Source organism: Cnephaeus nilssonii (assembly GCF_951640355.1).
Source record: "Cnephaeus nilssonii genome assembly, chromosome: 2".
Classification (NCBI taxonomy): Eukaryota; Metazoa; Chordata; class Mammalia; order Chiroptera; family Vespertilionidae; genus Cnephaeus; species Cnephaeus nilssonii.
In genome coordinates this window covers 114,780,732-114,794,444 of record NC_137073.1, presented here as the reverse complement: position 1 = coordinate 114,794,444, position 13,713 = coordinate 114,780,732, and the positions used below count along the sequence as shown (strand labels likewise).

Here is a 13,713-nt window from a genome sequence, read left to right as displayed (position 1 = left end):
TGAGGCGTAACCAGTGTTCTAAGCACTGTGTCTCCCGTACACATTGTACACAGAAGCTGTAACAACGAATAACAGCAAACACGTCTGCACACGTGTACACACGAAAGGGCTTTGTAAACATCAGGAGGAACCGGGGACTGCTTTGCCGACGGAGGGGATCCCCGGAAACGTCCCTTCCTCGCACGTTAACGTCGAGGGAAAGAGAGAGGTTTTAATTGTCATCAAAATCAGATTTAAACTATTTCCTAAACTGCTCTCCAAGTGTATTTACTGAGCACATATACGCAGTTATGTTTTTTAAAAAGTATTTTCTCATCATTTAATATCAGTTAACAAATATTTTTCTCTTCCCTGAGCCTTCATTGCTTTCCTTTTGTATTTTCTTTATGGTTGGTACCCAGGTTAAATTCCATGAGTTTGTAAATTCAAAAAGTGAATTGTTTCAATAATTAGAATAAATTTAGCCGCAAGAAACGTGTTTCAAATTGAACTGGGAAGTCGCTAGAGCGTGAGGGAGCCAGGACGCCAGGACAGCCAGCCGCCTCGTGTCACCGGCGAGGAAGTGAGACCCAGGGGGACCTGGTCTGCGCCCCCCCCTCGGGCACTTTCCCTCCATCAATCTCAAAACAAGGGGGACCCAGCAGCTCGCAGGGCGGCCACGGTTGTGCCACTGCCTTCCCGGGACTCGCGGCAGCAGCAGGGCCTGATCTCCCCTCACCTGTGAGGTCACGACTCTCCCCATTTCCAGAGGGAACGTGGAGGTGCAGAGAAGGGCTGGCAGCTGACTCCTGGGCCCGCTCCTAACCACGTCACTGCGCCGCGGGCCGCCCGAAGGCGACCAGCCCAGCAGCCGAGCCAGTGCAGGACCAGGCTGGGCCGAGGGGCTGCCCGCACCCTGCCCAGCGGTTCCCAGGCAGCCCACGCCCGCCGAGGCAGCCCTTCCTCGGGCCTCCTGACCCACTTCCAAGTGCCCTGTGGTTACCTGACGGCGACAAAGGCTTCTTCTGTCCCCAGGGGGCACCTGGGGGCTGGCCAGTGCAGCACGAGGCGGCAGGAAGCGCTGTGCTGGCTGACCGAGCCAGGAGCCGACCCAGGAGGGTCCGGCTGCCTGCCCCCTGCGTTCCACAGCGGGGCTTCCGGGCACAGCGGGCCTCCTCGCCTCCTCCAGGTCTCGGCGCCACGCCCCCGCCCCGAGGCCACGAAACTGCCGGCCCCTGTCACCTGCTGACCTCCCCGCATTCCTCAGGGCCTGGCAGGCTCCAGCTTCCCTCCCCGGAAACGCTGCCTCTGCGGCCCAGCGGGCTCCTGTGCCCAGGAATCACGGACCCGCCTGCCACCTCACAGGCCTCCTCGGGGGCTGGGCCTCTGCCCGGTCTGCAGTGATGGCGGATCTGACGCTGGGCACCCACCTGGCGTGTGCCCCTCTGCCCAGAGCGGACGGAGGCGCTCAGAAACCTCACACCCGAAGTGCTTTTCCCACAGCCAGTCGGCGGGCCAGGCCCGGGGCCTGCGCCGTGGGCCGGGGTGGAAGGCCGTGGCGGCCGGGGCTGTTCCCACGACAGCACTTGCTGGGCACCCATACTGCCCCGAGGCCGCGCTCTGCAATGCCAGCAGCACGAGCAGGAAACCCACCGCTCGCTCGGGTGACGCCTGCGTGAGACTCAACGCAGCGGGCCCACGCGTGTTCCAGAGGCGCCCGCTGAAGCTCCCGGAGGAAAAGGAGGGTGAGCTGGGGAGTGAGGGGTGAGGGAACCGAGGGCGGCGAGGGGACCAAGCAAGTCTCCGCCCCTCACGAAGAGGCGGGTCTCGAGGCCGAACAGAAAAAACAAAGGCGACCCATCCTTGGAACCCCAAAGCCGTAACAGCCGCGGAGAAAACCAGCCGCGAGGAAGTCGGAGCGAAGCTTCTAACACGCAGGGCGCCAGCGCTCAGCACGGGAAGCCAGCGCGCTCTCCGAGGGAGAGGAAGCGCCTGGAGGCGTCAGGACGAGGCGCAGCGATGCCCAAACCTGGGAAGGAGCAGGAGGAGCCAGCCTTCGCCGCCAGGGAGCCGGGCCGGCCCCTCGCACGCAGGCTCTCTGCCAGAGCAACGTGACCTGGCCGGCGCTTTCCAGGGCCACGGCCACGTGACTGTGTCTCAGGTGCATGTCCTTTGACTCAGCAATTCCACTCCTGAACGTTTCACAGAACTAAATGCACGAGCATACGAAAACAGACACACAATGGTAGTCCCTGAAGCCGAGTGTAACAGCCGAGAAGCAAACAATACAAATGTCTAAAACCAGGAAACTGTTTCATGAGCTGGCCACACCATGGAATACTATGCAGCCATGAAAAAGACACTCCACGCCCGACACTCAAACCGCCACCCAGGCTGCGGACACAGCAGCTTCCCCAGGCCGCACAGCACCATCCCTTCGCTAGGGACGAAGACACACGTTTTCAAAGTAACTTCTGTGCTTTCAGGACTGAGCGATGGTTCCGTGAAGATGTTTTATCCTGTGAATTCTGATTCCCACACACAGAGGGACGTTGTGTAACGTCATGGGGGAGCGTTGAACCAGAGCAACTGAGACACAGTCTCAAAATTCAAAGTAAACTTACACGGAAACGCTCACGCTTTTTCAGATACATACACTGACGTCTACAGCAATCCAGCACACCTTCACAACCTAAGGCTCAATGGATGTCATTTGATTGATTGCCCAAGGGGAACTTAAGAACACCAACAGAAATCCAGAAAGGAAGTAGCAGATATAGCCAATTATTTTGAAGGAGAGAACAAAAAGGAAGGAATGTGAACCGTTTGTCTCAAAACATCACTTCAGAGCACGAAGGCGTTAAATGCTCTCGCAGGAGCATCTCACTGAACCAGAACCCCGCAGGGCCCGCCCTCCGTGCAACGCTGGCCTCGCTGCCTGGCTCCCCACCTCCCCAGGAGTCAGTGTGTTGGCGGTGACCGATGACTAAGTGCCTAAAGGAACCGCAGAGAACATGGCCAACGGACAAAGCAACACCTTCCCACTGAACCACCCGCGAGGCGTCCCTGACGCGCGGCACCGATGGCGTGGCGTTCTGAGGACACTCCCACGCGTGTCCGCAAGGCCACAGGAGCCGCTCTTGCAGGTCAGCCAGGCGTTTGCTCCTCAAGGAGTAAAAGCCTTCCTCGGGCCCAGCGTTCCGGCTCGGCTCGCCGGCTGGAGAAACGGGACAACCTGGAACGGGCCTCGGTCGCCCTTAAAAAGCCGCACGCACGCACATGGGATCTCACTCATTTACCCACAAGGAACCGGATGCCCAAGAGGCAGTGCTGCGATGTGGACAGCACAACCCTGAGGCTGTGCAGGCGCGTGAGCTCCAGCCGACACCAGGTGGCCCCCGTCTGCAGGGAGCATGTCCTCGCTCCTGGCTCTCGGCCTCGCCCACGGCCAGCCCTTCTCATGGCTGCTGCCTCTCCTGGCGCTGCACGCAGGCTGCAGGAACACGACCCTAAGGAGGTGTCCGCGAGGCTGAGCCGCCCAGAGCCCAGGCCCAAGTGTAAAATCAGAGAACCTCAAAGCCGGGTCTGGTTACAGCCTCTGGGGCCAGGGCTCCCTCCCCCGGGCGGCGGGAAGGGCTGCAGGCTCAGTTACACCAGCGCCTGGGCTCACAGCTCCTCCAGGTCCTCGGAACCTCACGCCGTGCTTGCCCAGCACATCCTTGCTTTTTAAAAAAGATATATTTTTACTGACATCAGAGAGGAAGGGGGAGAGAGAGAAACACCAATGACGAGAGAGGATCATGGATCGGCTGCCTCCTGCACGCCCCCTACTGGGGATCGAACCTGCAGTTCGGACATGTGCCCTGACCAGGAATCGAACCCTGACTTCCTGGTTCATAGGTGGACGCTCAACCGCTGAGCCACGCCGGCCAAGCGAAAATCCGTGCGTTAATGCCAACGTGAACTTCTACTTGTCCCAAGTGGAATGACTGGCAGAAGTTAATACATTTGGGGTAAAGCAGTGATTAGGACAAGAATCCTAAACGTGGTCTGAAGTTTACACGACGTTCTGAGGACTTGACAGAAGGAATCGTCACACTAACGCACAACTCCTTCTGGTGCCTATTCATGTGTATGGACACATGCGTGCACGCACACACACGCACACACTTACACACGCGCGCGCGCACACACGTACACACACGCGCACACACGTACACACACACACACAAGCACGCGCACACACACACACACACACACACGCGCAGCTCCCGGGGAAGTGCAGAATTACACGCAGAGCAGTCCTCTCCGCCCTGCAGGTGACCCTGCAGCGTGGCTGTTCCCTCCATGCCCGGCTGTGCCGTCCGCCCTCGCGGGAGGCACCGCGTGGCTAACAGCCAGGCCCTCCCAGGGTCTACCCGCAGGAATAGGGAAGCGCCGACTGCCTAGGCCAGGCGTCCTCAAACTACGGCCCACGGGGCCACATGCGGGTGTTTTTGCTGTTTTGTTTTTTTACTTCAAAGTAAGATATGTGCAGTGTGCATAGGAATTTGTTCAGTTTTTTTTTAAACTCTAGTCCGGCCCTCCAGCGGTCTGAGGGGCAGTGAACCGGCCCCGTTTAAAAAGTGTGAGGACCCGAAGGGAGACAGATGGCCCACAGGTGCACGCCCGGCTGCCAGCACCTCCCCCACTCAGTCAGGTATTTGCTGAGTGCTGCTGTGCCAGGTCTCCTGCCAGACGCTGGGTCCCACCCACCCATGGGCGCTGCCCCTCAGGCCTCCGTGTCTGGGAAAAGCGTGAGATAACATGTAAGTCACACCAGTGAGCTGAGATCAGGATGACGAGAGCTGGCTGGGGACGGGGCGTGCTCCCGCAGAGGGTGTGGCGTGCAAAGGCCCGGCGGCAGGCGTGTGGCTGAGTTTGAGGACCTGAAAGAGAGCCGTTCTGTGGGAGCTGGGGCGAGTGTGGCGGAGCCTGGGGCCGGCGGGGACTCCACGGCACGTCACAGCTCTCTGGGCTTTTCCAGTGGAAACACGGGGACGTTTTGAAGTTAAATTTGCTAATTTTAAAAAACTAACTTCATTTTCCAGAGGAAATTGTTATAACCAGATGTACTCTTGTGAACGGTCACTTTGGCTACATGACACGGAGGAGCGGAGCGGACGGGCAGCAGGGGACAGCGGCGGGTCGCAGGCCACACGCCCGCGAGGCCCGGAAGCCTCCACGAGGGCCGTGCCGTCACGGGCCAAAGGCATCGCGGAGGCTGGCGGGGGCAGAGGAGCCGGCGAAGCCTGGGACCCGTCTTCTCACGTTCTCGTCCCAGAGGACGACGGGCCGAGGAAGGATGGTCAGGTCCACAGAGGGAGGGCCGTCCATCAGCCCAGACGCCAGACCCTCCCCAACAGCAGAGCCTCGACTCCCGGCACCTGACAGCTGGAGCACAGCTCCGGCCACACCTGGTGACTGAAGGATGAAGGTCTACTTTACACACATCAGCCCACGTTACCGACTCCCCCGTGTTAGACAGCGAGTGCCGACCCCAAGCCGCACCACAGCTCCTGAGAACAGGCCGTGCCCGAGCAGACACGCACGGACTCACGCCGGTAGGTCACTGTCCCTTCGGATCCACCGATTTTAAAGTGGCACCCGGTACTGCTCCCGGGCCGGACACCAGCCGGCATCGGTGAGGACAGCGAGGAGGCCGAGAGCCGCCGACCCGCCGAAGGGGTTCGACGCTACAGCGGTTAAAGGACCCCTCGGGCACTAACGGACCATCACATCGGTCAGGAGTGAAGCCTCCGCCACCGCCCAGCACCCTCCCTCCCTCCCTCCCTCCCTCTCTCGCGGCTGGTGCTCGGGCCCCAGGACAGCTCCTCCTCCCACAGCCCCAGCCCCACGCCCACGAGCCGGGCACCCACTGTGCCATCGCCCGGAGCTCCTGTTGTTCTCCACCAGCAGAGCGGGCTTCTCGTAGCAAAGACAGATTTAAAGCCGCGATGGCAGGCGCTGAGCTTCTCGCGCCCCAGGCCCCGGTTTTACTTTTCCTCCTGTGCGCGTTCCCGTGGATCGGAGAGCACAGGCAGGAGGGGCTGGAATAACCTGGGGGAGACTGCTCCTCCGTCCCGAGGACCACGCGTCCCAGGAGCACGGGAGGCCAGGGGCAGAGCCAGCGCCAGTGACCACGCGGAGGAACAATGCTCAGGGCCCCCCCACGACGCACCTGGGGACCCCGGGCCCTCAGAGGTCAGAGGGGCGCCGTGTGGGCCGTGCGGGTGAGATCCCGAGCACACGTGTGTAATCTGGGGTCCCCTGTGTCACCGCACTGAACGTGGGGGTGCATGTAACACCTGTTCGCCCAGCGATCCACCCACAGGACTGGTCTATGTGGATGCTCTCCCTCCCCCACGCAGACCGGGGCGCCCAGCCCAGGGAACAGTCTCTCCGGGAGGTCACCGAGGCGAGGGAGGGACGTCCGCGTCGCCCACGGACGATGAAATGCAGCAGGAGCGAGACATCTCCGGGCACTCCACCGACTGCCCTCCCGCCCGCCAGGAGGCGGCGGGCTGGCTGCGCTGCGGCACGGCCGGGCTGCGGCGCGAGCGCTGGCGCTGGGCCCGCAGAGAAACCTGCCAGCTTGTTACGGCCCACTTCCGCCTTAAAGGCACGCCAGTCTGCTTATTAATTTGAAAAAGAAACGGAGGCAGCGAAGAGCGGCGGAGAAAGGGGGCCGTGCAGTCCGGTCGTGTGGTGATGGCTTCAGTTCCGCCTCAGAAGCGCAAGCAGAGGCAGCGGTGATGGCGACACAGGGAAGGCGACCACGGAAAAGGCACCAGACCCCCCACTGCTCCCGGCCGTGCTTCGCTGCAGCCACACCCGCTTCTGGCCCCCGGAGGGGCCGCCTGCTTTCAGCCCGTTCCTGATCCTCGCCCGTTTACAACGACCTTAAAGCAGCCGTCCTCAAACTGCGGCCCGCGGGCCACATGCGGGTGTTTTGCCGTTTTGTTTTTTTACTTCAAAATAAGATATGTGCAGTGTGCATAGGAATTTGTTCATAGTTTCTTTTAAACTACAGTCCGGCCCTCCAACGTCTGAGGGACAGTGAACTGGGCCCTGTTTACAAAGTCTGGGGACCCCTGCCTTAAAGTATTCCTGGAAGAACGCGGTTCATCCCTGGTCCATTTCCCCCCACCAACCTTCCCGTTCCCCTGCCCAGCGCCGTCCAACTTGGGCTCGGTGCGAGGCGGCCAGGACTGGGACGACGACGACGCCGCGCCCAGGGCAGGCCCAGCAGCGGCACCCGCGAAGCGGCCCAGGTGAGAGGCGGCCGCAGCTCCAGGCGGTCGCTTTCCCACGCCACCTCGGCTCCCTGCCGCCGCCGCCGCAGCCAAACGCCTCTCACCCGGAACAGCAGGCGGCAACATGCCAAGGCTGCACTTTCTCACTCGGAGCACCGAGCGCCCCGTTTTCCCCTCGGGGGACCCGGCCCGGGAATGCCTGGCCACCCCGTCATTTCTCCTGGAAGCTGGGCAGACGCCAGGCAAGCTGCAGCTGGCCCCTCTCGGCTGGAGGCGAAGGCCACGCCTCTTTCCCTATGTGGCAACCTTCACGCCACAGGTCACAGGTCACAGGTCGGACGTGTCTTGGACCTGCGCCCTCTGCTCGAGGAGCGGGAGGAGCCGGGAGCCAGGCCTGCCTGCGAGAGGGCTGCTTCGCTCTGTGCGCAGGAGCCTCCCCGGGAGGAATGCTGGCGAACCGGTCCCCCGCAGCATCAGATAGGGAAGGAGAGCAGGAGCTGGCACCCACGCCAGCGCTCATCTTTCCCTTTCAGAATCTTATTTAATAAGGTTAATCCCTGCAGAACCACTCATTCCCTCCCTGGTTCAAAACAGAGACCCTTCACAGCTACAGAACACACACATTCATGGAAGCCTCACTTATGTAACTGCTTCTACTATCTTATAAGGTCACCAGCGTAATTAAAACTTTTATTTTTAGGTAATAATGTTTCTATACCTCCTTTAGTAAAAAAAAAAAAAAAAAGTAAATCACTCCGTTGTATTTTTAGCCTCGCAGCGTCTAACAGGAAGTGAAAGCTGAGTGCCAGGAGGTAGGAAGCAGCCTACGAAACAGCTTCAGTTTTAAACAAAAACCAACATTTACGAGCGCAGACACCCCGCTCGCTCATCGGGCCAGCAAACTGATAGCCAGGCCTTTTTGTTACAAAAATAGGATGGAGTAATTGTATCCACCGAACTCACAACAGCCCGCTCGCTGGAGAGCAGCACTGTAATTTTTCTTCAAAGACAGCACATTGGAAGAAAAAGCCCCTAATTCTGTAAAATAAGGAAAAATTCCAAACCCTTGGGCGCCACTTACAGGCACAAAGTCTTCACTGACTTCGGCTGCGACCCCGAGGACGAGGGGCGGACCGGAACCTTCTATTTTTAATACGAGTATTATTTGTGCAATTTATACTTCACAAATGCACTCTCTACACGTTCGATTTCTACATCCAAAGATTAACCACGGAAGGAAACGCTGGAATAAAATGTCAGAACTCTCTGGACAGAGGGGTCCCAGACCCGCGCTGTACTGCCACGTAAAAGCAGTTCCAAGCCGCTGGATTTTCCTCCTGGAAGTATGAATGTAACTATTGTCAGGAAAATTAAAACGCAGAGTTCCAATGAGATTTTACTGAACAGCTTACAATGAAAGTGTTTATACCAACAGAGTCAAATGAATTTTAACCCTCTGACAAGGAAATTGGGGGTGGGGGTGGGGGAGTCACTGTATTTCAAAAGCTGGAGAATAAATCTTTCACCATAAATGAAGTCTTCAGGTGTGACATTTGGGGTGAACAAACCAGCATTCTGGCCGGTGAAATTCATCCTTAAAAAACGATCATGCTGATAAGCCCATAATTCCACCCTCTTCGCAGTGAGAATGCCCCGTAAACAAAGAGGGAAGACCTCGGTTACGGACGCACAGCCCGGACCCGCTGCCCCCGCTAGTCCCCGCTCCGCCGAGCCAGCGCTGAGGCTCGTCCCCACCAGAGGCGGACACGGCGGGCCGGGGCCGTCCCCGCACGCAGCGGTCTCCCGAGAGCAGGGGGTGACCAGACCCGGGGTTCCGCGTTCTCTCTGGGGCCTGTGGGCGGCCGGCTGCTCTGAGAACCCGCGTGCAGGGCCGGGAGCGGGCACACTCGGGAGGCCGCCCCGCGCCGACAGGAAGCGCCGGCCGGTGCCCTTCCCTCGGCGCGCGGTGCAGGGGACCGTGTTTTCGGGGTCGGGGTGTGCGCGCGCGTGGACAACCTCCATGAAAACACGGTGGTTTTAAATCATCAAGTTTTTAAAAAGGCGCCAGACCACTTTGCCAGGTAACGGAAGCCAACGCTTGCCCGGTGCCGTCTCGGAAACACTCCGGCCAAGGTCAGCGCTGCTCGGGGAGGGGCGGCCGCCCACGCCGCGGGGACCCTGGAGCGCGGGTGACCGCCCCACGGAGAGGAAGGTCCCCGCACAGAAACGCGCCCGGCGAGACCCGCGGGTGCGAGCTCCCTCCCCGGCGGACGGGCCGAACCGGCGCTGCCCGGCCCGGGGTCCCAGCCTCGCGGGGCGGCTGCGGGGACAGTCGCCGCCGGGACCCGGAAAGGCGGACACGCGGCCCCGCGCCCGGCGCGCAAACGGCCAACCAAGTCGCCGCGGTCCTCGTGGTGCAGCCGCGTCCCCGGAGCGGCCGGCGCCCCGGTCCGGAACCAGGGCCGGTCCCGCGGCCGTGACAGGCGCCCCCGCGCCTGCCCCGAGGCCGGGCCCGTGTCCGCCCGGGGCTCGCCGGTCCCGGTCGCGGGCCTCCCGCTGCCCCTGCGCCCCCGGGACAGCGCCGGGAGGGGGTCCCCGGGGCCCCCGCGCGCGCCTGTCACTCGGCCGCGAACAATCGCGGATCCGGACCCGGAGGGCGCGCAGCCCCGCGTCCCAGCGCCCCGTCCCCGCCCCGCGCCCCGTCCCGCCCGCGGCTCACCCGGCGGCAGCAGGCGGCGGCTCCGCTGGCTCGGTCCCTGCGGCGCTCGGGTCGCCGCGGTCCCCCGGCTCCGGGGCGTGGGCGCCGGCGCGGCTGGCGGCTCCGGGGGGCGGCGGCTCGGGCACGGGCTGCGCAGCGCTGCCGCCCGCGGGCTCGGGCGCCGGGGACGGGGACCGGGACGGGGACGGGGCCGGCGGCGGGTCCAGCTCCACGCTCCGCACCTTGCGCAGCTGCCGCCGCCGCCAGTCCGCGCCCCGCGCCCCGCCCGCCTGCAGGGACCCTCCGCCCGCCTCCGCGCCCGCCAGTCCCGACGACGACGCGCGAGTCCCCGCCGCCGCCGCCATTTTCTGTCGCGGCCGCGTCCGCCAGGCGGAGGGCGGGGCGGGGGCGGGGCCGGGGCGGCGGGGCCGAGGCCTTCTGCGCAGCCGCGGGGGGAGCGCGGCCCCGGCCGGGACGCAGGCGCGCGGGGGCGGGGCTCCGGGGCGGGGGCGGGGCTCCGGGGGGCGGGGCTCCGGGGGGCGGGGACACCGGGGCCGGGGACGGGTCGCAGGTGGGGGGCGCCGCGCGCGCGGGGGGCGGGGACCTCGGGGTTCGGGGCGCGGTCCGGATGGGGAGGAGACGCACGTGCGCGGGGGGCGGGACGAGGATCGGGACCGGGACGCGGGGGTCGGGGGCGGGGACCCGGGTCAGGGGGCGGGGAGCGCAGGTGGAGGGGACGCCGCCCCCGCGACGGGACTGCGCTCGGACCCGGTGCGCAGGGGTCGTGTTCACCTTTGCCGTCCGCCCTGGGCGTCGGGGACCCCGCGCGGACCCCCCCCCCCCCCCCCAGACGGGACCGACGTCCGGCCGACCTGCCCGGACCGGAGACCTGCGTGTTTGACTTAAAGCTCCGCCTCCCCCGCCCTCCCCCGGCCGGTGCTGCAAACGCACTTCGCGGCCCGGGACCTGCGTCCCCGCGGCAGCCACGACTCTGGGACCCGGCCCGGCCGGCGGGACCGACACCTGCCCGGTGCGCACGGCGTCGGGGGCGGGACGAGGCGGGAGGGGCTCCGGGCCCTCGGCCAGGTCTGCCCCGCGCCCCGCCCCGCCCGCCCGCCACGTCCCCGCGCCCCGCCCGCCCTGGGGGAGGGCGCGGTGCTGGCGGGAGTCCCACCCGGACGGGTTCTCGGTTGTCCACCCTCTCGGGGCGCGGGGAGCCGCTGCGTCGCGTTCCCGCTTCCTGTCCCCCCGGCGGAAACCTCCCGCCGCCCCCACCCACCGGGGCCCCCGCGCCCGGATCCCGCGAAACCCCGAGGCGGCGGGGGCGGGGCCCCCTGAGCTGGGGGCGGCTGCCTCGGAGTCCGAACTGTGGGCAGCGCCGCCCGGACTTCTCGGAGTCCGAAGAGCGGGGGTCCTCGGGCTGAGCGGTACCGGGGGACGGGGACGGGCCCGGGCTCTGACCGCCCCGCTTCACAACCCCCCCCCCCCCCCCCCCGGCCTCTGCAGCCGGCGCTTCGGGGTCAGTCCGGCCAGACCGTCCCGGACGTTCAGACAAATCTGCTCCCGTTTCGGTCTGCGCGGGGCTGCGATGATGCGCTTTCCAGGGCGGCCCCGGCGGCCCCCACCCCCCCCCCCCTGCTCCTTCCTTCAAGGGAAGAACCGGCACCTACGAGGAGAGGACGCGCCTCCGGCGGGAACGGCCCGGAGATCGGAGGAGGGGTCCCCCCCAAAGACGGGGTCCCCGCAAAGACGGCCCCCCTCCTCCTCGGGTGTCCGTCGCGATGAGAACTGGACCGAGTGACCGGGTTCAGCGCCCACTGCCGGGTCCCCGACCTCCGTCCACGGCTCCGCGTGGCCCTGGCTCCGCGCTGGTCTCTGCCCGGTTTCTGGGCTTTGAGTCCTTCTCTCCGTCAATCTTTTATGCAAATATTTGGTTGTCCTTCTGCATCTGGACACGGAAAAAAATGGAGAGGAAGATGAAGGACACGCCTGACGGATGGGTGTCCCTCTGCGGCCAGGGAACCGCCTGGAGGGGAATCCGGCTGGAGGGGAATTCCGGGGGCTGTGGGCCCGGAGCTGTGGGCCCGGAGCCGTGGGCCGGAGCCGTGGGCCTGGAGCTGTGGCCCCGGAGCTGTGGCCCCGGAGCTGTGGGCCGGAGCTGTGGGCCGGAGCTGTGGGCCCGGGGCTGTGGGCCGGGAGCTGTGGGCCCGGAGCTGTGGGCCCAGAGCTGTGGGCCCGGAGCTGTGGGCCGGGGCTGTGGGCCCGGAGCCGTGGACCCGGAGCTGTGGGCTCCCCGGGGCTGTGGGCCTGGAGCTGTGGGCCTGGAGCTGTGGGCCCGGAGCTGTGGGCCCGGGCTGTGGGCCTGGAGCTGTGGGCCTGGAGCTGTGGGCCCGGAGCTGTGGGCTCCCCGGGGCTGTGGGCTCCCCGGGGCTGTGGGCCCGGAGCTGTGGGCCGGGGGCTGTGGGCCTGGAGCTGTGGGCCCGGAGCTGTGGGCCTGGAGCTGTGGGCCCGGAGCTGTGGGCCTGGAGCTGTGGGCCCGGAGCTGTGGGCGGGGGCTGTGGGCCTGGAGCTGTGGGCCCGGAGCTGTGGGCCTGGAGCTGTGGGCCTGGAGCTGTGGGCCCGGAGCTGTGGGCCTGGAGCTGTGGGCCTGGAGCTGTGGGCCCGGAGCTGTGGGCCTGGAGCTGTGGGCCTGGAGCTGTGGGCCCGGAGCTGTGGGCCCGGAGCTGTGGGCCGGGGGCTGTGGGCCTGGAGCTGTGGGCCCGGAGCCGTGGGCCCGGAGCTGTGGGCCTGGAGCTGTGGGCCTGGAGCTGTGGGCCCGGAGCTGTGGGCCGGGGGCTGTGGGCCCGGAGCTGTGGGCCGGGGGCTGTGGGCCCGGAGCTGTGGGCCCGGAGCCGTGGGCCTGGAGCTGTGGGCCCGGAGCTGTGGGCCTGGAGCTGTGGGCCTGGAGCTGTGGGCCCGGAGCTGTGGGCCTGGAGCTGTGGGCCTGGAGCTGTGGGCCCGGAGCTGTGGGCCGGGGGCTGTGGGCCCGGAGCTGTGGGCCGGGGGCTGTGGGCCCGGAGCTGTGGGCCCGGAGCCGTGGGCCTGGAGCTGTGGGCCCGGAGCTGTGGGCCTGGAGCTGTGGGCCTGGAGCTGTGGGCCCGGAGCTGTGGGCCGGGGGCTGTGGGCCCGGAGCTGTGGGCCTGGAGCTGTGGGCCTGGAGCTGTGGGCCCGGAGCTGTGGGCCCGGAGCTGTGGGCCGGGGGCTGTGGGCCTGGAGCTGTGGGCCCGGAGCCGTGGGCCTGGAGCTGTGGGCCCGGAGCTGTGGGCCTGGAGCTGTGGGCCTGGAGCTGTGGGCCCGGAGCTGTGGGCCGGGGGCTGTGGGCCCGGAGCTGTGGGCCCGGAGCTGTGGGCCCGGGCTGTGGGCCTGGAGCTGTGGGCCTGGAGCTGTGGGCCCGGAGCTGTGGGCTCCCCGGGGCTGTGGGCTCCCCGGAGCTGTGGGCCCGGAGCTGTGGGCGGGGGCTGTGGGCCTGGAGCTGTGGGCCCGGAGCTGTGGGCCTGGAGCTGTGGGCCTGGAGCTGTGGGCCCGGAGCTGTGGGCCCGGAGCTGTGGGCCTGGAGCTGTGGGCCCGGAGCTGTGGGCCCGGAGCTGTGGGCCGGGGGCTGTGGGCCTGGAGCTGTGGGCCCGGAGCCGTGGGCCTGGAGCTGTGGGCCCGGAGCTGTGGGCCTGGAGCTGTGGGCCTGGAGCTGTGGGCCCGGAGCTGTGG

The 13,713-nt window shown here is 65.5% G+C and overlaps 1 protein-coding gene across 2 annotated transcripts in view; it reads right to left on the bottom strand.

The window, feature by feature from the left end:
* The window catches only part of MAP3K1 (mitogen-activated protein kinase kinase kinase 1), a gene marked incomplete at its 5' end in the record, with an annotated part of 45,372 nt that extends 35,035 nt beyond the window's left edge, over window positions 1-10,337 (bottom strand). The window contains one exon of one of the 2 annotated variants that reach the window (XM_079782430.1): window positions 9,994-10,337. In XM_079782430.1, the coding sequence (XP_079638556.1) occupies window positions 9,994-10,337 (344 nt within the window). Of the gene's footprint in view, window positions 1-982; window positions 1,194-9,993 lie in introns of those variants that run through there. The other variant, XM_079782431.1, reaches the window with a different exon arrangement.
* Between the last annotated feature and the right edge of the window lie 3,376 nt (window positions 10,338-13,713).